Source organism: Falco biarmicus, chromosome 1, assembly GCF_023638135.1.
Source record: "Falco biarmicus isolate bFalBia1 chromosome 1, bFalBia1.pri, whole genome shotgun sequence".
In the NCBI taxonomy this organism is placed as follows: domain Eukaryota; kingdom Metazoa; phylum Chordata; class Aves; order Falconiformes; family Falconidae; genus Falco; species Falco biarmicus.
The window spans coordinates 68,596,445-68,621,963 of NC_079288.1; the positions used below are offsets into that span (position 1 = coordinate 68,596,445).

The 25,519-nt window shown below is 43.0% G+C and overlaps 1 protein-coding gene across 2 annotated transcripts in view; it reads right to left on the reverse strand.

Moving 5' to 3' along the window:
* Window positions 1–25,519, reverse strand: part of PDGFRA (platelet derived growth factor receptor alpha) — a 35,508-nt gene that overhangs the window by 5,208 nt on the left and 4,781 nt on the right. For both annotated transcript variants that reach the window (XM_056332848.1, XM_056332855.1), the window contains exons 2-21: window positions 22,879–22,939; window positions 20,842–21,156; window positions 17,584–17,847; window positions 16,718–16,848; window positions 15,142–15,313; window positions 14,849–15,038; window positions 14,185–14,300; window positions 13,577–13,703; window positions 12,386–12,579; window positions 11,827–11,921; window positions 11,584–11,716; window positions 7,513–7,617; window positions 6,691–6,801; window positions 6,165–6,318; window positions 4,880–5,046; window positions 3,617–3,732; window positions 2,915–3,037; window positions 2,194–2,305; window positions 343–442; window positions 116–221 (exon numbers count right to left, since the gene is read on the reverse strand). In XM_056332848.1, the coding sequence (XP_056188823.1) occupies window positions 116–221; window positions 343–442; window positions 2,194–2,305; window positions 2,915–3,037; window positions 3,617–3,732; window positions 4,880–5,046; window positions 6,165–6,318; window positions 6,691–6,801; window positions 7,513–7,617; window positions 11,584–11,716; window positions 11,827–11,921; window positions 12,386–12,579; window positions 13,577–13,703; window positions 14,185–14,300; window positions 14,849–15,038; window positions 15,142–15,313; window positions 16,718–16,848; window positions 17,584–17,847; window positions 20,842–21,156; window positions 22,879–22,927 (2,880 nt within the window). In that variant the 5' untranslated portion in view covers window positions 22,928–22,939. The remainder of the gene's footprint in view (window positions 1–115; window positions 222–342; window positions 443–2,193; window positions 2,306–2,914; window positions 3,038–3,616; window positions 3,733–4,879; window positions 5,047–6,164; window positions 6,319–6,690; window positions 6,802–7,512; window positions 7,618–11,583; window positions 11,717–11,826; window positions 11,922–12,385; window positions 12,580–13,576; window positions 13,704–14,184; window positions 14,301–14,848; window positions 15,039–15,141; window positions 15,314–16,717; window positions 16,849–17,583; window positions 17,848–20,841; window positions 21,157–22,878; window positions 22,940–25,519) is intronic.

Sequence of the window (25,519 nt, forward strand, 5' to 3'; positions counted from 1 at the left end):
CACATAGGTTAGGATGTGCCAGTTCAGTGGACACGGCTCTCATGGCTGGAACAACACTTGCAATTCCCCCTAAAACAGTATATAGAAAACACAGAAAAAAATTCAAAGAGCAAACCTTTTTGTACTCTCCAGGCAACAAGCTCTCCACAATTTCACTCAAATGGTAAAAAGAAGGTCTTTTCTCTGGTTCACTGTTCCAGCACTTCACCATGATCTCATACCTGCAGTTAAGATGGAAACCAATTTAAGCATCTGTAAATGGAAAATGAGTAACCAAACAGAAACTAAAGCCAAAATTGTCTGGAGACTGGCCAGGTGTGGAAAAGCCGGATGCACACATACACTTCATTGGTAGCATGATCAGGTTTGGCCATTCGGTATCCACTCTTAATCTTATTGTAGAAAGTAGAATCAACCATCATGCCAGGATATGGTGTGCCACCTGCAGATAGAAGAGAAGAAAAAATACTACTCTGTACTTTACTATCCATGCAAACTTCCCAAATACTGTCTTGCTGTTCCTGTCAAAAAGTGTTAACGCTATAATCTGACATGCCATCAAAATTAATCTTTCCTACCCAATGTGTCAAGTCAGAGATACTGTCTTGATGACATTAAGCTCTGATGTGAAATGTTGGCTAGGAAAGATTGAAGTAGGTACTAAGAAAAAAACACCTTTACAGTGTTTCTAGAATGCACTGAGTGGGCACAGAGGTTGGATGATACCTGGATCAGGTCATCAGCCTGCATTTGGCAGATCTGAGGTCGTGACTCTGCTCTGCCACTGGCTTTCTGTGTGACTTAGGCAAGTCACTTGCTCCACTGGGTTTTATTGCCTTTGGCACCTGCAGGACAGCTGAGGGTGGCATGGCCTAAGTAACTTGCTTCCTCCCAGCTGTAAAGGCAAAGCCTTAGTGTGAGCCAGTCCCCTCCATACCCAAGTCTTCCCACCTGGGCAGGTAGCTTTAGACCACAGCTAACACGTCAGGAGCATGGGTTGTTGAAAAGTTTGGGCTTGGCCCCTGAGCTGACAGTTGGGCAAACATTTGGGGCTGCAGCATACAGACATCATCACACTCATGCTCAGTTGTCACTGATGTATAAAAAGTATCATTCAAGCTGAAGTCAGCATTGCAGCAAGATGTCAAAGTTGACCTTCTTTAAAAATGTCCCTGAGGACACATTTTCCTTTCTGAGAAAGATCATCTTTCTCAGATGAAGGAAGCATGCAATAATATTGCTCCAGAAACCTCAGCCCTTCAAAAGCAGGATTGTCACATAAAACTGGGCTTCAGAACCTTCCTTGCAGGCAGGGCAGTGAAGCACAGGTGTCTCAGCTCCTGAGCTATTCATTCCCAGGGATGCTGGGGAATGGATCCTATGATGCCGAGAGATTACACTGATCAACACCATAAACAGTGGTGCAACTGCTGTTTTCTGAGCAGCAGCTATATGACAACTTATTCTAGAAAATAACATTAGGTTTGGGGTTGCTGTGGGGCAGTAGTAGGTACCATAGAGGTGTGACTAATCCTACTGAGAGTAAATGTGGGCAATGCACGCTCACTGAAGCAGGCCAGCCATCCGCCTGGGAGGCTAATTAATGAGGCTGAGGAAAGAGCCAGGCTGTTCCCAGCTGGGAACCATACATCGTCTGTAACTGCTATACATTGTCATAACTACTTTACACTGCCATAAACTAACCGTGTGAACCTGGAAATGAGAAATCATCATCCCAGAAGATTGACACTTGTTTTCATTCTGTAATGGGACTAAGACAGGCTTTTTTGAAACACGTATGAAGAGACTGTTTCAAACCAGCCGCTGGGCTGGCATGCAGCCCCAGGCACCCTGGTGCAAAAGGGAAGCATGTTCCTTCTTGTATTAGCCAGAAAATCCATCCTGGCCTGGCACACCAATACTTTACCACAAAAGCTTTTCACTCAGTGATTTTAGTTTTCTAGAAAAAACAAAAAGTATCTTGCAAAAAGAAATATAATGAGAACTTTGGAAGAGTACGGACATTTCATTTCACACCTGACACTGGAATCTGAAACCCCATATAGAAGAATAACTAACAGTTGATTTCACATGTATATTTTTACTGTAGAATTTGAAATACTTTGTGCAGAACAGTTTGAACTAAAAAAAATAAAAAATCACTACACATAAGAAAACATTCACAGTACATACCAAGAGAAAATATTTCCCACAGCAGAATTCCATAAGACCAGACATCACTTAATGTTGTGTACAGATTGTCAAAAATGCTTTCTGGTGCCATCCATTTTACTGGGAGGAAAGTCTGTAGCAAAAAGAAAGAAACCCCAAAATGCACAGATTAGTCGTTAAAGAAATGCTTCCCATTACAATTGTTTGACAGCCAGTGTCAGCTTCTCTCTAATAAGAAAATTGTGTTAACCTGGCTACTGTTTATGTTTAATTGCACAATACACAGAGGTACCAGGTTTATAAGCAATGCTACTATTTGCTCCCCACCAAAACTGATTAAACCATAACTGTATTCATTTTATCACTAGCAAATGACCAGGCTGATGGAAGGTATGATACAAAAGCTGGCATTGCTGATCTAGATCCAATATGTCATTGATTGGTGTATCACTATACTCCATGTCATAGTGACAGTTCCTTAATGATTTGTCTAGTCACAAAACTTGCCAGTTAAAATGTAAACCTGCGAAGTACTACGTGTGGCCAAGTACTTTTTGGCTTTGAAGCAGAATTAGGAAAGTTACGGTAATTAATGAACTGAAGAAAAATTGTTCTCAGGAGTCTTCATCCCAATAGTCAATTAGTGTAACCAATACTGAATGGCAAGAACATCAAATAGCATTTAAAACTGACACCTCTCATTTCAGTTAAAGTAGAACTCAGGAGATTAAGAAGTACATACGCTGCCCTTGGAGACATAATTGGAATCATGCATGATGTCTCTAGCCAGCCCAAAGTCACAGATCTTCACAATTTTTCCTTGAGCCAGGAGGACATTACGAGCTGCCAAGTCACGGTGCACACACTGTATGGAGAAAAATTAAGTTGTTCAAGGATGTGCTAATTCCACAAGGGCTATTCCCCTGCAAAGATCCCTGGAAAAGATCTGTTGACTTTTTGGGCACAGTCTTAACAAGATCTTCTACTGAACAGGCACCTGTTCACCCTACTAACTGGGGCAGGGAAGCACCAGTCCTCAGAAACAGCAAGGGCTCATGCAGATGCACCACAGTGGGGAGGAGACAAAAGTGATGCCACCCTTTCCCCTTCTACCCATCATGTACTAATGACATGTCTATGCTTCTGACCATGCTGGTCTGTGGCCGTATGGACCCTCCACCCAGACCCTGCCTAGATCCACCACCATCTCTGGCACCCTGACTCCATGAATGTCACAGGCTGCGACAGGAGAAGAGGACTGACTGCTGCTTTGATTTTTCCACCCGTGGTGATCTCACTTGCCAGGTAAGTGAGAAAGCTGTCTACAACCCCAAAAAGAATATGATATTGTGTCACGTTTTCAGAATCTAAATGGAAAACCACAGTCAGAGATGAAGACCTTTTTACATTTTCTTTCGTTTTACCGACTTTTTTATTTACTTACATTTTTGGAAGCCAAGAATTCCATTCCCCGTGCAACCTGGTAGGTGAAGCTCAGCAAATCCAGCAGGCTGAGGCCCTCTGAACTGTCATCTGAAAGAAGGTTTTTGACTTCTGATTCTATTGGAGAAGAGAGAAAAATGTGTTTGTGCTGTGGAGCATGAAAGCAGCATCCATTTCCTCCTACCCATAATGATTCTGAGCTGATAATTTTAACAGAGTAGCATGACCAAACCAGTTTTTTTATAATAACTAACCACTTTTAATGTCTGCATCAGTCACTGACACATACTGCTTTCTTAAAAACATCCAGTATTAAATATAGGTTTGGGGTTTTCTCCTGTCTGTATTGTTTTCCCCACAGAACTGCAGGAAAAGGTGACGTTTAAAAGGTTCACTTAAGTTTTGTACAGCATGTTTACAATACTCAGTGTGTGGTACAAAAACATTTATTTAGAGGTGGTGCCTTTGTTAGGTTTTTGTACATTCTTATCCGTTTGCTTTTGCTGAACACTGTTATGTTTCCCAGCAAGCATTCACTGGGAGTAATCCAATACCAGCAAAAAGGGTCAGAAATGCTATGGCAAGATTTCTCATTTTTTATGAAAGATGTCAGCAAAAAACCAGTCAAAATTCAGTGATTCATCCACCCCGACTGTCCTAGAGCGCTGTATGAGTACATTAGTCTGCCATGTAAATCTGGGACTGGATATGGTTCAGTTTCTGAGGCCTTCAGGCAAAAGTGATGATGCTTATTTTTAAAGCAAAGCATATTTGGTTTCTGAAAACAGGGCTGGGGAATGGGATGCATTCATTATCTTCATTACATAACCTGGGAAAGTATTTGGGAGTGTTCTGCATTTGGTGTCAGTTAATGTGAAATGTCAGTGGAAACACAGCAATACAAATGGCTACTATTATTGTTCATTGCTATTGCTCAAAATCTTGCAAACTACAAGACTGACAAAGTCTCTGCCCCCCAAGAGTGCCTACAGCCCCGTGGCAGAGCACAGCCTCAGCGCTTCAGCATGGGAGCAAAGGCACAGCCGGACCCCGCTGGTCCCCTTCTGCTCCAGGAGCAGATACTCCTACCCCCAGAGCATCATGAAGAACACAAGCATAAGCTTTTAGCTTATAGCTTGTACTCACACACTTGCACAACACAGCTGAGTAGTTTACGTCCATGCAGAGGGCAAAAATAAGAGATGTATTTATGCAATAATTACTTGTATTAATGATGTATGCAGAAGGGACAATTCTATGTTACCTGACATAGACTTCTTCTTATATGAAGCAGGCCGATCATACACAGATCTCTGAATATCAGAGTATTTGGATCCCTCCTTCCTTTCCAGCATTGGCACATACTGAGTGGTATCAGCTTGTTTCATGTCCATGTATTCTCCAGTGTTTTCAAATGATAATATCACATAACTGAAATTGGAAAAAAATAGGGGTGTATCAGCTGGTATTGCCCAAGTGACTTCCCTGCCACAGCACCCTGTAGATCTAACAGTTCTTTTACAGTGTACAGCTGCATTGCTGTGAAATACAAGAGCTGGCTTCTTGGTAGAGAATACGTAAAGATCATATATTGTAACATAACCATGTATTATCACGTATTAGTACATGTTACCATGTATCACAGTAGTCAAACACAAGTGCTTCAAATTTATCCTTTTGTCAATAGACAGGTATGTAAACATATATTGTCTAACCCCAAAACCACACTGAATCCAAGTATTACTACCTAGGGCTATTAGTTCAAGGTATTCCAAAAGATAGATGTAATTAATTCACCCAAACAGTTTGCATCAAATCCAGTCCTGATGAACAAGTCCATGCTCAGATGAACAGTCCTGGCTGCACTCAGCTACTGAGTCAGTTGTTCTATTTGCCTGAGTGATTTTTTTTAAGGAATCTCTGTTCACCTTCTGAATCCTGACTGATTTTATGACATTGCTTTATTGCTGAATGTATGATGACAAGCTTCCTCCACCATCATCTGGAAAAAGCTATGGGAACATTAACCATAAGGAAACTGTTGAGATGGGCTAAGCCACCAGTAGATAAAGGAGAGTATTGAGCCTGGAGAACAAACACTGCCACATTGTTTGCGGGGAAGGAGGTTTAGGCAGCTGAAATGCCCTAAGCAGGGAAACAAGGAAACCACGTAGTTGTGCTTTACTTTTAAAACTTTAAAAGTACTTTTAAAATGCAAAAGGATGGTTTTACAGAAAAGAGGAACACTGGGTCATGCTTTATTAATAAAAATGTTCTTTGAGACTTCAGGATGTCTGTGGAAAACCCACAGTGGCCCTGGAACTTCAAGCATCTCTACACAGGGAAAACATGGATCTAGGACACACGTCAAGGAGACTGAACAAAAAGTGCTGAAACCTTCCCAGACCTATGAAACCTGACAAATAAAAGCCTAATGATAAGAACTAGGGAGGGCTCTAAACCAATTAATGAGAGGAATGGAGTAAGGGTTAATAATGACATCTGCTTGAGTTGCAGATCATACTTTTTTTTTTCCTGTTTTTTCCCACCTTCTTGTGCTTTCATCAGCTGGGTTCATTCCAAAGATATCCAAATCTTTCTTTGGCTTCTCTGGGTGTCGGTTCAGGAAATTGTCCCTGTTCTTATGCAGATAGTTCACCAAATCACCATAAAAGCAGTATTCAGTAATGATGTAAATAGGACCTGATAAAATAAAGCAAAATAATACATTGATAAGTGAGGTCTTAAGAAAGAAAGAAAGAAAGAGAGAAAGAAAGAAAGAAAGAGAGAAAGAAAGAAAGAAAGAAAGAAAGAAAGAAAGAAAGAAAGAAAGAAAGAAAGAAAGAAAGAAGACTCAAAAAATAGTAGAAATTAGAATATGAAACAAAGAATTTGTGAGTTAATACATTTTTATTTACTAAGTTACGACTGCAACAACCACCAAATATCAAGTAGGTTTGTGAAACCTTTTATTTGTTTATATTTATTGTTAAATCCTTTAATTGAAATTTGTGTGCTTGTTAAACAGTGAATGATGGCTCCACAGCAAACCTCCGTTTTGTCAGCCAAACTCACCTGATTTTGTACAAGCTCCAAGCAGATTCACAATATTCAGGTGGGGGCCAAGGTGTGTCATTATCTTCAGTTCAGACATGAGTGCCTGTTTTTCGCTGGATCTAGCTGTAGCTGTTGAAAAAACACACCAACCACTCAGTGAGAGCAATCACCTTTTTCACAAGAACAAACAATTTCTCCTTGCTTTCCTCATTAAAGTATTGCTACCATGGTTTCTTGAAGAAGATTGTCCTCTTTACTTGACAGTGGGCTTTCTTAGGACTTGGAGAGGAGTCACAAATCACTAATAAAGGACTCACTTAATGCAGCTCAACAGCTGACACAGTCTGGTTTTCCCTCTCCAGGGGTATGGTGTATTGCCCAGGTGGCACAGAGGCATTTTATAAGCTGCTCATTTCAACACAAACAAGCTCTTCATGGCTCCTTCAGAGACACTGCATCACATCCTCAGCTCTCATGAACCTGGAAATCTTCAGTGAACTTAAGATTCTCACACGAAGCCTGCCTATTTCTCTTTTGTTGTGTAGCTTTCATTTGCTCACAGACATTCATGGTTATTTTATCTTTTTCTGAACTTGCAGAGTTACTGTGGCTGCTACAGTCCCTACAGGTAAAACCAAACCCTGGAGACTTTCAGAAGCCTGGATACTCTCCGTCTTGGAAAGCCATGAAGCAATCTAAAGTATAATTTTAAATTTCAGTCATTCCACAGTTCACTTGCAACTTCAGATGTGGAGAATCTATTTATACACAAGCAATGCCTGAGTAACCCTGTGGAAATGTGCCCTCCCCAGCCTGGGAAATGGAACCACAACAACTTACGTTTCAGCATTTTCACAGCTACTTTCATCACCGGTTGAGAGCGACTCAATCCATATGCAGTCCCTTCAACTACTTTTCCAAAGGCACCGGAACCAAGGATTCGACCTGAACACAAAGGAAAGCATTACTTAGTTCTGAAAGTAACAGCAGTTCGCCTCATTCCCTGCTGCCATTCCTCTATGAGTTGTGATCCTTGTGTGGAAAGAGCACACTCACTTAGCCAGACCACTGGTATTATTGTTATTACTGTTGTTGTTAAACAGAAAAGGCAAATATAAAATGCCATTATTAAGTACAATCCTTAAATAAAAACAAACAAGCAAACAACAGGAGCACATCTGCACATGGGAGGTCAACTCATTCAAATTCGTCTCCTACTGTGCCCTGCTGCCCTCACTTAATCCTTTCTAATCATTTATTCTCCGATGTTTGAGTTGACTTCTCTACCTCAGTCAGCACCTGATTACAGTGCAGTTGTGTCTTTTACTTAAAAGTCTGAACTGAACTCCTTAGCTGCAGTTTTGGGCTGTAATATCAATCCTGGATACATCTAGCAGCATGATAGACTGAAGTATATCAACAGCACATTTAGAAATAGGCAGGCAGGACCATCAGTGCTCTGCAAGAAGCTGAAATACATGTTGATCACATATGAGGGGAAACTTCTCTGAAGTTTAATGTACAAGTGTGTTTCATATGCTGGAATAAATTTTATTGCAAATTTCCAAGTGCTGTAATGAAACAGCTAATGTTTATACACACTTTACTCTTCCCACAAATCAATTTAGACAAAAATTTTGGATCATCATAACCTGTCTCCTGATATGGATACAGTGTGCAGAAGAATTGTGCACAGATTGAGTGAGATTTTAGAGAAATATGAACTGCACAAACATAATCCAAAATACTATATTTCATAGTTTCCATGTTGAAGAGCAAGTTCATCAAGGCAACACTTAGTGAACAAACCCATATATGAGCTCCAGATGCCAGGATATTTTCATATTCCTGACAAGCTCTCTATTTTATTTTATGTTACTTTTTAACTTGCAGCACAGAAAGAAGTAGTGACTTTTACTATGGAGATATATGGCATTTTGTCTTTTGACGTTCATTTACAGTTTGAACCCGCCGCCTTTTACGCTTCTGAAGGTGTTATCTGGCATGCAACACCATATGTTATCCTCTAGCTGCAGCCCTCACTTTTATTGTATACATGCTTTCAAAAGAAAATTTCCAGCCAATTGATATCTACATCATTAATAAGCACAAGAAATGGTTAAAGAACGCTTAGCTGAGTTACCACTGAAGAACCTCTTCAAGACTATGACAGTGTAGTTTGTCATGCATACAAAAACTATGTGATTTCTTTTCAAGATTCTTGTGCTCTGATGGTTATTCTTCCTAATCAGGATGTGAGAAAGCTTCCCACTAAATTTCAGACTAATTCAAACAACCTGAGTCTGAAATTTGGCCCCTGAAACTTTTCAGACCAAAAGTCTGGGAACCATATGGCAGGATGCAGCCCTTCAGAATGCAATGGCATTTGCTGATGCTCCTTGATCTTCTTGTCTTCATAAGCCAGTTCCTCCCCAAACCATATTGTCAGCTGAGCACAAGGTGCACATCTCCCTCTCCATCACCTCTGCTGAGCCAGGGTGCACGTGGAGATGGTGAGAGCGCTTCCGCAGTGGTGGGGAGCGATCACTGCTATTTCCCCTTCTCACCCCTCTCCGCAGACATAGCCCAAGCCCCATGTGTTTTGCACCTGCAATGTGGAACCAGGTGGGAGCTGACTGCTCAAGGGCTGAAGGCATCTGTAACGCCATCACATTCTTGACATCGAGGCCTTCAGTGGAGACCAAAATTATAGCAGGTGTTTATTTTTCTCAGTATAAAGACACCGCTGTGATCTGCTTGCCAGAGGAGCAGCGCTGCTTCTCTGCCACAGAGGGACTGTGCAGACACAGCAAGAGCTCTGGGCTCCTCAGGCCAGCACAGGTACAGCACCTGGGGGGGCTGTTTCAGCCTCTGCACCCATCCGTAGAGCTGGTCTGCAGCGCCTGTCAGAGAGGTGCTTTTTTTCTGCTTGGGGGGCCACAAATACAAAGGTGAAGTCTGTGATTTTTTTCCAGACACAACCTTCTCAACTGTGTGAGAATTTCTTTGGCTAAAATTGAACTGGGATGATCAGCCCACCCCAAATTAAACCAGAATTGTCTTTGCCTACATCAAAAGCCAGTCAAGTGACAAGCTTTGTAACCTACATCCGGCTTCTAGACTCTTGAGAAATTAGGTGCCACATCCCTAAATGCTGTGTAACCTTTCTACAGCCACCCCAGCATCCCAAGAAACAGCAGCACTCAGACCCCACTCCTCAAAAGGCCCTGCCCTCTGCCCCCTCGGCTGAAGGAGGGGGTCCAGGTCCTGCCGGGACCTCGCCACTTCCCAGCAGAACCAGGAGAAGGCAGTGGCATCCAAACAGCTCTCTGCACTACCGCATTCCTCGTTCTGTTACGCATCTCCCAGGCTGGCGCTGGCTGCTAAGAGCTTTAAACAGCAGCGCACTACGTACATTGTGGAGGGGTGATAGCAAAGGAAAACTTGCAGTGTAATCCAAATTTATCAACTGAAGCTCCAGCCAGCCAATGTTCAGAGTTGGCATTTAACGCAGCACTGCACTCCAGGCCCTACTAGCTAGAAAAACAAATAAATGCCAGCTGGCTTACACAGCTAGGATGGGAAATGCTCATCTGGCTGAGCCAAAATGGGTTAGTACCCTGCTTCAGAGCCTCCCTGAGCTGAAGGTGTAATTGCCTTGCTGTCATCTCCCACTTTGATATGAGAAAATCTGCACAAACCAGAATTATCAGCCCCAGGAACAAAAGAGGTCCCCACCAGCAAGCGTTTCATATGGCAAAACTGCCAGTGGGTAGATGTTAACCATGTCAAGAAGAATGCTTGTGCAATCCAGATTGCTAAAAGGACATGTAGCGTTAGTTTTTAAAGCACTATCCCGAATATGCCTGTAAACAGGAAGGCATTGAAGTAGGCTGATGCTCATGAGTCAGATGGAGACAAAGTCACAGTGGTGGTCTGTTAACTCAGATCTGACAAATCCTATTTAGGCATATAATTAAAGTCTGGGTTGTAATAAAATAATTCCATTAATATCCACCCTTCTCTAGCTTTCAATTAGCAACGGGAATTTAATTACAGGGTATCATTCCTGAACAGAAAGATTTGTGCTGCTTCTTTCAAGAATGAACATCAATTCTTTCTCTGCAATGGGGAAGGGGAACTACACTAGGGGAGTATGTGTCTTAAAATATATCAAACAAAAACCATATTTCATCTTCTTATCCTGTATTTTGTGATACAACTTGGCGCACAGATACCTCCAAGAGAGGAAAGCCTTGTATATGTAAAGCACTACCTGGATAGAGCATTAGAATTGCCAAATTGTTATAAATGACAGATTGGGCCAGCCTTGAAGAACTAATTACAGTTGGATTCTGTACGAACTCCAATGCAGGAATAACAAAGCGAGAAAGCAGAAGGAGAAGGAGGAAGGCAGTAGCCTCAAAAATAAGTTATGCAGTTACTCAGCACTGATATGTGCACGATGTGGATTAATAACTTAAAAAATATTTTTAATAAAACTACATAACTACTTGCAGATTTCCCTTGGCCTCTGCACAGAAGTATATAAATGTCTTGCAAATAAAAAACGCTGATGCATTTCTTGTGGGTGGCTTAGCAGGAGTGAGTGTTGAAGAGGTCATTTAATGCTGCGAGAGGCCCCCTAAGCCATGTGGACGTGAGCACTGCATGCAGGGCATGTGGAGGAGAGCTGGAATGGAGGCGCAGGAGACTAACACAAGAAGCTTAAGGCTGACACCAACGTAGGGGAAGAAGAGGATGCAGAAAGAGAACAGACAGGTACAGAGAGGCTCTACACTTCATAGCCATAACTTAGATCGCAACTCCTGGTAGCAGGGACCTCAGAGTTACCCTTAATCGTCTTTCTCCCCGGAGAAGGATGAGATTAGTTCCTTAGAGGAAACTTACCAAGCACTAACCCATCTCGAGGAAACTCCCATCTGGAGTCATAAGGCAGCTGCATTGGGTCCACATAAATGTATTCGTGGCCATCAGGGCTAATGGACTCAATGACTCTCCATCTTATCTCATACCTTGGCTTCTGCAAAGCATATTAAATGCAAAACCAACCATTAGACCTGTGCCGGACTTCAGAGCAGTTCAAAACCCAGCAGGGCTCAGCCTCCAAACCAAAATACTTTTCTACATTACCTGTTTCCATATGATGACCAGGACAATCAATGAAATTATCACAATCACTAACAGCACTAGGACTGCAGCAGCCACCGTTAGTTCTGATCGCAAGGCTGTGGGGTAAAAAGACAGACTCTGTTTTCCTCCTGAGCCACAAGGAACATGACACACACAGAAGACTCCGACCTCCCATACCACCACAGTCCCCATGTCCTGCAGATGTGGCAGGGGCAGTTGCTGAGGCTGGTGACTGTAAAGTCTTTCCAAGCCCCAGGCTGCTCTGCCTTCCTGTTTCAAAACAAAATGCACAGATTGTCTAGAAGAACATCTCCTAGCCAGTGATATCACAAAATTATAAAATGAATCATGGAACCGTTTAATAAGCGAAAACCCAGATGCACCATGAAGACCTGTAGAATGCCTCATCCTCACATGTCCCAGGGTGGGAAAGAATGTATTTCCATTTATTTTTATCTGCAACAATTCCTATTTTTAAACTATTAAGACTGGACTGGAGTGTGTTATAGAGGGGTCAAACTGGCTGTGGTAACTTCACAGAAGGACAAAGTGAACTCACTGGGAGCCACAAGCTTCAGTTCCCGAGTAACAGCACCAAGGTCATTCCTTGCCACACACCGCACAGCCAGGGTTTCCTCTACCTTCTGGAAGGTCACCTGGCTTTCCACCATGTTTTTCTCATCCAGGTGGACTTCCATGTGTACGTCAGAGATATTGTTAGTCAAAAGAGCCCATGAGGTGTCATTGCTGCACCTGCAGAGAAGAATAACAGGGGAAATGGGCATTGGGCGTAGGTACGGATAATGAAGAGTGAAGAGAACAAGAATCACCTTTCCCTATAACTTTCTTCTGACAATGATCCTTTTAAAGACCAGAAATGCTTAAGACCGCCTCTGTGGAAAGCCTGCATCTTTCTCCCCTCAGAATAATTTGCCTTCTGATCCTCATTGCTGCTGCTGCTTTGAGGGCCTGACAACGCAGCCCAGCAGGTCTGGTATAGATAGACCTTGGTGTCACTATGTATCCCATAGAGTTATAGTACTGGATGGATCTCTGTTTCTCCCTGAACCCTTAGTGCTGTACAAGGCTCCCTGGGGCAGGACTAGGAGGACGATCATCCCACCAAGTAGTAAGAGGTTTTAGCACAATGAAAGCAGAACACAGCTGGGAGGTGCCCAGGGCTCCTAGCCCTCTTCCATGCGTCGTCTCCCTCTCCTTGGTAGATAACCTCCCAGGGAAAAACCAGCCTCCCAGTAGCCACAGAAAGAGCCAGTCTAGAGCTAGCAAAAATGGGAGTAATTACTCCACATGTCTAAAATACTTCGAAGGTAAAAACTATAATTAGGCAGAAAATAATTACAAGTGAAAATTTAGAAGCACGCAAGAGCATAAATGAGGCAGATTGAACTATCTGAAATGATAAGAACTCCCTGAAAGGAGGAACAGCTACTTCCCGAGATCTTTACTCAAACCGGGACTATGAAATCTGCTGAGTTTGCTTATTGAACACAAAGCTTTTATGAGAGAAACCTCCTGAACTGATGCACTGTGTCTTCTCCTACAGGATGCAATAGGAAGGGCACTGATAACCTCTCTTGAAACAGAAGCGACATGCCTCCAAAAAGAAAAAAAATTATCTAGACCTCACTGGCTGTTGATGAGGAAAACATGGTATGGTAACTAATAACACTAAGCTGATCAAGGACACAACAAGTCATATCTTAAATAAGAAAGTACCCACTCCTCTTACTTTTTAATGTCCTTGCAAACCAGCCATTCCACATCAGGAAGCGGGGTCCCCTCTGCCAAGCACCTCACCGTCTGCCCACCCGCAGAGCCATGGTGATCGTCCACAAGGTCTAAGATCAGTGCTGGAACTGAAAAGGAGTCAAGAGTTTGTCAGCATATTCATTGGGATCTACAAAAAAACAGCCTGAAATTTCAAATAAAGCAGGAGAGGTGTTGTTTGGCTGGCAGCTTAGCAACTCCTAGAGACCCAGGCTCATCCAGGAGGTCCTCATCTCCTGCAGGACAGAGCAGATCCTAGGCTAAAGCCATGAAAAGGAAGTGCTGCGGTTATGCCACGTCCTCATGTCATACTAAATGAGCTATCATCCCCTCTGTCAGCTGGAATAACTTAGGCGGGAGGATAAAGTTTCTTTTTGGCTCAAGGCCAGCTCAGAAGTGAAAGCCAGGATCGGGGTAGGAGAGCTCCAAGGACTCGACATGCACACACTCCTCTGGACGCTCCAGCTCATGCCTGTCTTATCCTAATACACCAGGCAATCCAATGTGTAAGTGGATCAAGTCTTTGCTGTGTGCCATCAGTTCTGGTGGTCAAGGCTCTGGGCTCCTTACCTTGTATCAGCAAGGAGAAGGTGTATCTTTTAACCTCATCTTCATTTTCAGCAACCAAAGTATAGTATCCGCTGTCTTCTTCCTTGGCCCGGATCAATTTTAATATACTTTGAAACCTGCAGAAATAAGAAGTTTTGTTTGTATTTTTGAAGCGGGCATAAAAAAAAAAAATCATTTTGGTGCAACATGTAATCTGGGTATGTAAAGATTATAATGTAGTGACATTTAGCATTTCTAGCATGACTTTAATGACAGTCATTACTTGAGCGGTAAATAACTACCAACACACAAGTGAGAAACAAGTGGGCGTAGTTATATTCTGCAGGGATCTGACAAAGCCCCTGATATTACTGGAAATATTACTGGAAATAGCTAGAGATTATTGTTGTGGAGTCATGTTGGCCTCAAGACTTGTCATGTCGGACTCAAGAGGCTTACTGCACAGAAAACAGGATTTCTATGGTTTGGAGAGGTTAATGTTACGAAGGGAATAAGAAGAGGCAGACTAGGCATTGCCCTTTAGAGTAGAAAAAATTATTTTTAAACGCCACTGAGGAAGAAGTAACAAATTGAGGTGGAAAGAGAGAGCAGGAGCAGTGCCCAGGTTTCTGGAAAAGAAACTCAAGTCAGCACGGCAAAGTAAGGGTCAGAAGAATATTTTTACCTTGTTTCCTGCACTCTGTTGGAACTAGTAACAATCTCAGTAAGATTTTCGATCAGAGTCACATTATCCTTCAACCAGTACATTTTTGGTGCTGGGTATGCCTGCACATCGACGACAAAGTTTTTGACTTCATGTAGATTGACAGCCTCCAGAGGGCTAAACTGGGGCTCCAGGTGAACGAAGCCTTTGTCTGTAAATGAAAAAACCTTGCGTAAACCATGCTGTGCAGCATTTTTCAAGAACAGTGTTTTCCAATGTGTTAATAATTTTTGGACACTAAAAACAGACTATACCATGAACTGTAATGACTACTTTCTTATTTTCCTTAACCTCCTTGGTTGCATGCCGAGCAGTACATTCATAATCCCCTGTGTCTTTCACTGATGCCTCAGGAATGGTCAAGGTGTAAACCAGCTTCTGCGATGGGACTTTGATATCATCAAGCTTTATCAGACCTTTTTCTTTCTGCAGTTTGGAGAAGGAAAAAAAACCTTACTTAAGTAAGCAAGCTGAGCTGAAAGCACACCATTGAGGATCTACGATGCCACTGGAGTGAAAGCAACCATCTAAATCCTGTATGGCAGCAGAAGACTTGTTTACTCAGTCAGGGAGGCATTTTTCAGCCACAGGCACAAAAGGTGTCCCTGTGAAAATACACCCTTCTGGGGTCAGGCACAAAAGGGTGAGGAGGTTGAGAGTATATTTTGTTCACTCAAAACAAATACCATTCAAAGTTTGGGTGAGCAGCCTGAAAAAGCATTTTACTGCTCATGCACTACCTTCTCCTCAGACGTAAAAGCCACCTGAGATTTCTTTGCTCATTTACCATGAAGTAGGGTGAATTTTTATCCCCTCCACCAAAAAATAAGTAACCAGTTGCTAGATGCTATGTCCTGCCTGCTAGATGCTACGTTCTGCTTCTTAAAAAAAAAAAAAATTATTGGCAAGGAGAATACTCCTGTGAGTAAAAAGATTGTGAGAATAGTAGACCATGTTATCACAAGAAGCTGAAACTAAAAATATGCAGGGGCTATTTTTGAAGGGCGGCATACAGAAGAGATTATGATGTGTAACAGGAAAAATAGAACAAAACCTTCTCGAATTATTTTTCCTTTTGGGCTTTTCACTTACTTAAGTAACGAGTGGGATTTGGGGTCACAACCAGGTATGCTACAACTACTCCATTCCTTCAGTTACCAGCCTTTTTGTACGGGACTCTCTGAAATACTCCATTGACCGGGACTGGCTCTAACCAAGTTTCGCTAAATAAAAATTTCCACTGCAGAAGAATGTTACATCAGTTTGAAAATTTTCAAGGTTCTCCAAAAGTTTCAAGGTTTTCTTACCAGACAGTTCTCATTAGTGAGTAATTAAACTGACTGTAAGAGTCATTTTCATTTACACCTGCACAATGAGGAACAATTAAGACTATGGACTTGATTTTGCGTTGTCCCTTATTATGTCCAAGCACCCAGGGTTTAAGAGAGCCATTTTAGAGGGTCAGACCTTCAGCAGCAGAGCTTTATGCAGATGTCCAATACATTCCCAGATCTTTCTGTTTCCACAGCATTTCATTTTTTGAACCAGCACAAGACCTGAAAGCCAGCATTTCTCCCTCGGAGGATGGACTCCCAGCCATACCTCACCTTCCTCTCATGTTTGCATACTTACTAACAGCAAACTCTAATTTTTGAGACTGACTCCTTTTTGTGGTAATCTAAAAATGAAAGAAATTACTTTGTTTTCTCTCCTCAGCTGTCCTTATTCAGAGGAAAGAAGAAAAATTTACAACCCCACCTTCTTCCCCAATAAGTAACTACAAACATTCAAACAAAACAAAACACCTTAAAAAAAGAAAAAGAGATTTACCACTTTCCCAGGATAATTCCACTGTAAATTTACCACCTCATTGTCAAAGACCACACAAGTTACTACGATGGTCTCGCCTGTTTTGTAGACAGTTTTAAGAGCTTCAATTTCAACCGGCAGCTGTGAAGTAGCTGAGAGAAGAGAGAGAGAGCGGATTTAGGTTTTTTAAATATGCAGTTTTCACATAGTGCAATTTCAGGGGGACATTTCCATTTCACTTCCTCTACTGAGAAATTACCTGGAAAATCCAGTGAATATGCTGCTGACTTATACTGATATAAACAATTTGCATTTAAAGCATGAATTGTACAGGCATTGAGTTCAATCCTACAAAGAAATGATCCATGCATAATATTTCAATTAGAAGTTCCTATCTCAAATGCCCCTGTGAAAAGGCACTCAGTATAAAAGCATTTCCCACTTTGCTAATTAGTGACTGTCTTTGAGAATCCCTTGCTGATCAATAAAAACCTGGGGTTTAAAATATTTGAATCATGCTGTTTTTCAGAATATCCAAAATCCTACAGTTTGAAGCTACTGGGAAACACCATGTCTTTTAAGATATGTTTCAGCAAACAGGATGAAAATACATGGATTATGGAAGACTTTTCTTGCAAACATTTGGGAGAGGAGATAAAGTTAAGAACATTTCATTCTCATCAAAATTGTATGCAACTGCTAAATAAAGTAGCAACTAAGTAACTGGCAATACCGCCAGAGGAGCAAGGAGCTCATCATTGGGGAAATATCTGATATATCCCAGTGATGCTGGTGCTAACAGGGCTTTTACAGTGTGAGGAAAGAACTGGGTTGAACATTATTACTTCTTTTTTCTTTTTTTTTTTTTTATGAACAAAAATAAGTACCTCTTAAAATATAGATGAGGAACTCATCAGACTTGAACTCCACGCCTTTAACCATTGTTTTGCATGTATATGACCCCGCAGGGAAATTCCCTATGAAGCCTTGTTTGCTGTCATAGAAAGCATAGACAGCCTTGTCTAAACTGTTGACTAAAGTCACTGGAGCATTTGGGTCACTTGTCCGACAAGGGATAACGGTGGGATCCCCTTCTTCTACTAGGATGAACTGGTCTTCTGGTATAGAAGGAACAAAAGGCATGTCTGGGTCTGTAAAAAACAAGAGGTAATTTTACACTGTCTCGTTTGTAGTAAGTCCACGTACAAGAATTGGATAACACTGACTGATTATAGATTGTAAAATTTATTACCCCACTTTTTCAGAGCTTGCAGGTAGGGCATGGTAATTGTGTGTGGTATCTCAGTTCTGCTATTTGATGTGACATTTAGCAAGACATTTGACCTAAGCACAAAACAGGAAAGGTCTTGGGCTCCTTTGTGGCAATTCAGGACACAGAGCGAAAAATACAAAAGATCCCCCCACAAAAAATGCAAAGTATTATTAATCCCCTTAGACCTGCTTCTGACATGTTCCTACAGCGAGGGCAAAAGTATGCCAAGTGACAAAAAGCAAGAAAATCACTTTTGGATGTGAAAACATTCATGCAATTGCTGGGGACTAAAGTAGAGATGACTTCACTTTACCATAGAAAACTCTATCAAGATATAAGTACGGCAAAGATTTCAGGGAACAATTTGGACTAAAACACCCTATTTTTATGACACAAGATTTTGTACTTAGGTGTAACATTCACCACCAAAAAAAAATCATTACACATCCTCCCTTTTATTGGCACAAATCACTCTTCTTCAATTAGATGTTTTTTTCTTCCTTTGATAGTAGTAGCTGTCTCCTAACCAATACATAAGCAGGGGGGAAAGTTAAAAAGAAAATAAAACGTCTAAACACTTTCCATGTCAAAAATAAGAAATCAGTTGCATGTTGTTTATGCTGAACACTGTTAAAGCCACATTTCATCAAAAATAGTTCAAGGTACTTATCTCCAACATTACATTTATGAGACATAGCTAATTATGGTCACAGTATGTGGTTTTCAAAATATGGTATTTAACCAGAAAAAAAGCAAACAAACACCTGGTAGTTTTATTTCTTTTAAAGTCAACAAAATGCATGCCAACTTCCCTACCCAGCCAATCCAAAGTCTGAGTTTAAAACATAATTGCATAACACAGCCAACGTAAAAAGCATAGCCCTCAAATCATCTCCACTTGGCCATTCGGAATAAACAAATAATCCCTGCTAGCCTGAAGCTTCTGTGCAAAGCTTTATAATAAAATTTAATAAATAGCAATCCAAATCCCTCCAACAATAGACTTTCTGCTGCATTGGCAGGCTCTTTGTAGCAATATTCCAAACACAGCGCTCCATGCCAAAGATGCTGCCAACTCCATGTATTCATTTTCCCACTGTAATTTAAAACAGAAACAGGATTCACCTAGTTTGGTTTTCTGTGTGCTGTTAGTGAAAATAGGATACTGTGTGAAGTCTCAATGTAATCCTCCTTGGCTAAAGTGGGTTGCTGCCACCCATTGCCCTCCTAATTCATTGCAGGAAAAACAATTGTAAAGACAAAGTTTATAGTGGGAACAGAAACATTCTCTATAATTTGGAGAAAAGGATATGTTTCTGCATTTATGACATCTTGATGGTTAGCGAGTGGAAAAAATTACAGGGTGTCTCTGCCCTGAAAATCTGGTAGGCTGATGTCTAGAGGCTTTTAAAAACCAAACCAAAAAGCACTCTTGAAGAAATCTTCCATCTCTTGCCTTTATAGTCCTTCACTGATCGAGTTGCAAGACTGCTTAACAGCAACAACATCTTCTGGTGATTTGGTTAGAGCTGTTTGGAAATCAAGATACATGCGCCAAAGCCTGCAGCCTCTGCTGAAACATCTTGTTGCAAGAATGAACACAAACACTTCACATTCGTTGTGGGAAATGGAAATAAAGTCTTGGAAGAATCACTGTCCTCAAATCACATATCGTGAACGTAAAAGACTTAATGCCACTGCTAAATAGCCTTTAAAACAAGTCCTGTTACTGCTTTCTGATGTTTTCCCCTTCCACAGTCTTTCTTGTAGTTGCAGACATCATCTTCTTCACAACATACTACAGTTTTGCAGGATGATTTGCAATTTCTTCTCTCTTTTGTTTCCTGTTCAAAATATTTACTGCAAATCGACTGGCTCGATCTTTCCTGGCCCTGCCGTTGTGTCACTTATCCCCTGAACCCCAGCCAATGCCAAGGAAACTTCCAGACAGGGCTTTACAAAGGCTGTCGCTTGTGGCTCGGCCTCTGGTGCCTTTCTCAGCTATGACAATAAAGATCTTCATCCCATGGATAGTGTGGAATGCCTTTAAACAGATTTCCAGTTGGAACAAGGAGGTGGGAAGGCAAAGCTGGGGGCAGGTCCTTCCGAAAAGAAGGGATGCCATTTTTTCAAGGTCCAACAGATTTTCCACCACTAAAGAAAAAGGCAGCGCAGGGCCTGGGAAGGCTGTGTTTTGCTTTGAAAATTACAGGGCACTGCATGCTAGCACCATATTTTTAATCTTGCGTCAGACTGGCCAGCAACAACACTTCTCGTTTCACCCTCCCTTGTGACAGCCACCCCCAAGATGTCTCCATTGCTTTGCTCTTCCCGGGCCCTGTGCACACATGAGCTTTTTCCAGTTCTCAGTTCAAGCCTAATTCAGGTTAAGAACGAGATATGGCCTTCCTTATCTTGCAACGGTGTGCAAGACATGGCACTGCTTTGGTCAGTACACATCCCAAAACATCCACCCAAGTCACCCCTGAAAGGACTGGCATCGACGTTAATCACCCCCTAGAGGCCAGACAAACCTGAAGGCTGGACATGCTCCCACAGCAGAGCTGACCTGGCCACCAAGGTCTGCTACCCAGTCCCTGGTGGTCAGAAGACCTCAGCTCTGAAATTGTGAATTCATCCCTCTTCTTGAGAACTGAAACTCTTACCTAAAATGTGAAAATCAATAGAAAGGAAGAGGAACACATCCATAGGCTCACAGGGGTTGGTCAGGATTTACACGTTAGGAAATGGCCCTGGGGTCATTTATGTTCTTGTGAGAGCAAATTGCCACCACCAATATGCCTCTTCTGACCACCCACTGTTCAGCTTTCCCATCCAAAACTCTGGGTACGGCTGTGGCACCCCCACTTACCAGGCACATAGATGTAGATGTCCTTCCCTTCCACTTCCCCATCCTCCACTTGAGTGTGGTTATAATAGCAAACATACAAGCCCGTATGAGCAGCCGAGGCATTTCCTACTTCGAGCACCGTCACGAAGAGGCCACTGTTGTTTTCTTCATGTCTAATGTCTATCCTGTGGCTTCCCTCGGTCACTGGGTACTGCCAGCTCACTTCACTGTCTCCAGAGCATTTGAGCGTGAAATTGGAATTCAGCTGTACCACCATTTCATTCCTATTGGGAACAATAGTCGGCAGAGGAAGCTGGCAAAATGTTAGGAACGGTCCTGCAAAGAAACACAAATAAATATCATATGAACACACAGAACAGCCTCAGCATGGGGAAGTGAAAGAAAGCACAGAGTATCCAGAGCAGCTTTTTTCCTGACCATTCAGATGTGCCGAGGTCCCAGGAAATTTGCCCTCCTTAAAAGCCAGAGCTTTGCCCAATGGATGCCAAACGGCTTCCCTTTGAAATGTTAAGTGTTTTCTTGCTCACTTGTTTGTCAAATCAATATGTGAAGACAGAGCTGAAGACAGAGGTGGTTCCCAAGACACACCGCAGCTTCCCAGCCCCAAATGTGGGCACGCCTGTGCTGCAGACCGGTGAATCCCACAGGCTGGCTGGCTTCTGGGTCACGGGCATCTCACAGCTCCTTACAGCAATGGTCAGGAAAGCGGGAAAGCGGCAGTTCTGTCAGTATTCTAGTAAGCTCACAACTGAAAGTTAGAAACCACTTCTCAAAAACAACACCTGCATTTTACCTCTGGCTTCTATTTCTGCAAAGGGCAGCAGCAAGGGCTTAGAACAAAAATTTGTGCATCAGGTCTACCTCTAACCAAAATCTACAAAAATTTTATAGCCAAATAAAACCGTAATTCACCGAACTAGATGTTGTAGGTGGCGGTGGTTTTCAGATGCAGTCTCCAGTTACTGCCTCAGATTTGCAAGCCTAAGTAATTTGTAGGTGGGCTGGTGCAGGTCCAACTCCCAGAAGGAAAATTAGAGGATTCACAAGCTAAAAAAAACCCAGGGAATTCACCAGGAAAACAGATTGGCTGTTTCAGTCTATCAAATGACCCGTACAAAACAGATAGGGTAGCTCGTGATAAACAAGCACTTAGGCCCACGGCGTGACAGTGGGCTCTGTGCAATAAACCAGCAGCAGGAACCCAGACTGTCTTTGAAGCCCGTTTCTCAGCCCTGCACGTGCTATCTCAGCCTGCAGGCCCCTGCTGTGTCTGGCGCTCTGTGGCCAGGCCTGCCCTGCCCTCCCCTCCCAACCCACGTGCTCGGCAGATGTTGGGCAGCTGGGCAGGCAGCCGCGGTGCAGGGTGAGCTGGTGGTGTGAAGTGGTGTGAGGTGGTGCCCTGAGGTGGTGCCCTGAGGTGGTGCGGCATGGGGGGCTGCAAGGAGCCCACACAGGGGGCTGTGGTGAGCAGTGAGGTGCTGCGGCATGGGGGGCTGCAGGGGGTGAGCACGGTGAAGTGGTGCAGCACGGGGGGCTGCAAGGAGCCCACACAGGGGGCTGTGGTGAGCAGTGAGGTGCTGCGGCATGGGGGGCTGCAGGGGGTGAGCACGGTGAAGTGGTGCAGCACGGGGGGCTGCAAGGAGCCCACACAGGGGGCTGTGGTGAGCACGGTGAGGTGGTGTGGCACGGGGGCTGCAGGGGGGCCACAGAAGCAGCCACACCTGCACACGCTGCTGGAGAAACCCTGGCTAGGACAGGGCTGGGACAGCTGGAGGCAGGCAGGGTCACTTTCCCTGCACAGGTGGACAAACCGGGCAGGAGGCTACAGCAGCTGTAGGGGTGACAAAGTGGTCGGCACATGCTAGCGAAAGCACTGCATTCTCAGTAGGTCTTGTAGCCTACTGAAGGGAAGGGCAGAAAAACTGAGTTTGTAGCCAGCCGGCAACCGTTTGGCATTTGTTATTGTGGACACAATGAAAGCAAGCTTAAATAGGAATTTATGAAGGGATAGAGGTGGAGAGGACTGAGGAACATTACCTGTGAGAAAGCATGCCAGGATCAGGAACGTCCGTGGGGAAGTACCCATAGCTACCAACAACTGGAACAGAAAGGAGAAGGCAAAAGAGTGCCAGTTAATGGACTGACAATGGCATGAGAGTTTGCAGGACCCCTCTCCTGCAGTGCCCTGGCACAGCTTCCTGACACTCTGCATGGTGCCACAGAGAGAAATGGCCCGGGGAGCCCGGCTCACACCCACAGCTCGCCGAGACACGTGCCACCACCTCCCACGAGGTACATGTGGCCACAGGCACATCACTGGCACAGGGAACACAGCTAAGGCACCACAGCCCCTTCTCTCCACCAGCAGTGTAGGGAGCCAAGTCCCGGTGCATCCCCCTTCCCAACAGCCTGCAAGCAGCTCTGACACCCACTGCAGCCCCCGGCGCCGAGCCCACAGAAACACCCCTGCACAGAGGCAGCACCCTCACAGGCAACCTGCCTTGGCTTTATGCACTAAGATCTGACCTTTCAGCTGCAAGTAGCTTTTGTGGGAGAAAAATCATAATTTAAAGCTACTTTTATTACAAATAGTACAATCCTGAGTGATATTTTTGTTTTGCCATTGTACATATGTATATATATATAGCTTACTGAATACAATGCAATACAATAGTGTTTATTGCTTATTTAGCAAGAATTCCCTTGATCAAGAGACAAGCTATTTGAAACATATGCTGAAATTTTCTAATGGAATAAATCCATGATAGACTGTAGACCAGCACTGCCGTTTGCAGAGCATCTCCTCTCCCAAACAGCATGGAGAGTCATAGATCACATGCGTTAATTTCAGCTTTCAAACACATAATCCTAAAGCATCAGTCTTGAAGAGGCAACAATGGCAGTAAGCATCTGTGCAATTTTTGTACCATCTAATGACATTTCTACTTAAAACCCTCAAGTAGCCTGCTAGATAACTTCCAAAGGACGAGCTCCTACAAGCCCTGTTCCCATTGATATCAATGGACATTTTGTTGGTGGCTTTAATAGTAACTGGATTTGGCCCAAAGCCAATATAGATTAAAAAAAGACTGCATGGAAGAGCCCCTAATCTGAAACATACACCAAGGAGTAAAAGAAAGGATGATGTGCCAAGACAGGGACTACTTTTCCAAGGTTCTGGAGAGTTTCTATTCACCCTCTCGTATTCAGTTCCTGATGCTGAGATGGGAAAGCACGTAGGTGCATCTAGTTATTATGACTATGCCAGTGCCGTATGGGAGTTAAATGCTCACATGCCAAGGGCTGTTTCTGAACTATCCCGTTGTCCTTCCGCAACGTGCAGAGCAGACAGTACGCCTTTGCAAAGCAAAAAGTATTTGATACTTGAATCAAACATAACCAAAAAAATGTCTCAGAAGCAGGATTAGAAGACTTACAAACTACCAGCCTCAAAAACATGTACAAACAACTTGGGAAATTCAGCTGACAACATTCCAGCAGAGATGAGGCATTTTGCCTGATTCTTCAATTAGCAATAATTGCCATGTATTTATGTATCTGTCTCACACTGATAACAGACTCTTGGGCATCAAAGAAGTCCCTCGGTTTCAGCATCCTTACTCATTTTTATCACATTTATATCCTGTAATTTTTTCTGATAAAGTAACCCGTTGTAAATCTTTAAAGGCTTACCATGGTCTGCTTTATTGGTCTGACTCCTAGCCTCCCAACATCCACAAGACAATGTTACCCCACTGTCTGCCAAGTTTCCTTCTCTCCCCCTTCCATGTTGTTTTTTCCAGACTATTCAGTGCAAGTGATGCAGCAAGAAGGAGAAAAAACAAAGCTAGCTCATCTTTTGTACACCAGTCTGCAGAATCTCTGCTGAAGTGGACTTGCACTGTTGCAGAGCTCTGTGTGTGAGGGCCAAACCTGTGCAGGTGAAGACTGAAGCCCCGTGACTACACTGCTGTAAGTACACGTGATGACATTTCCAAAGTGCTACTTTGAATTTGCTGTCTTGGTTAGGCTGCCATAGAAATCAGTAAGAGCTGAGTGCCTCAATCTACCATTGCAGTTTAAAAACACAAGGACCTAACTAAATTTCTTTTCTCCATCTGGCTATTCTTTCACAACCCAAAGCTTTGATCTTTCCTCAATGACCCATTAATCTCATCAACTCCCAGGGCAACACTTCCTCACTGTGACAGACAGAATGTACTAAGGATTCACCATCATCTGTATTCAAAATGTATTTGAACTGGATTTAGTTAGATCATGCATCTGACTTGAGCACGCTGGAGTCCCATCACCAGCATATTCTCACACGTCAGTGCCAGAATCAGGATTTAATACCGGTACAACTTCACACATGTGAGCAAGAGAGAGTTTACTCATTCCCACAACACCAAGCAGGTACAATTCACGTGCTTTTGTTTATTTATAAACAATGAATTTTCTATGCACTTATATTTGGCTTCTCCACCTTCCTTATGGCAGAGCAGTCCTCTTTGTCCTAAACCACCCAAATCTCAGCCCTGAATAAATACATCAGGTTCAATTCCTACCACCGCTCCATCAAACCGTAAGTTGGTGTAACCTCATTGAAGCCAGTAGATTTATGGAAGCTGAAGCCCAGTATTGACAACACACATACAACTTAAGTTTGAGTCAATCT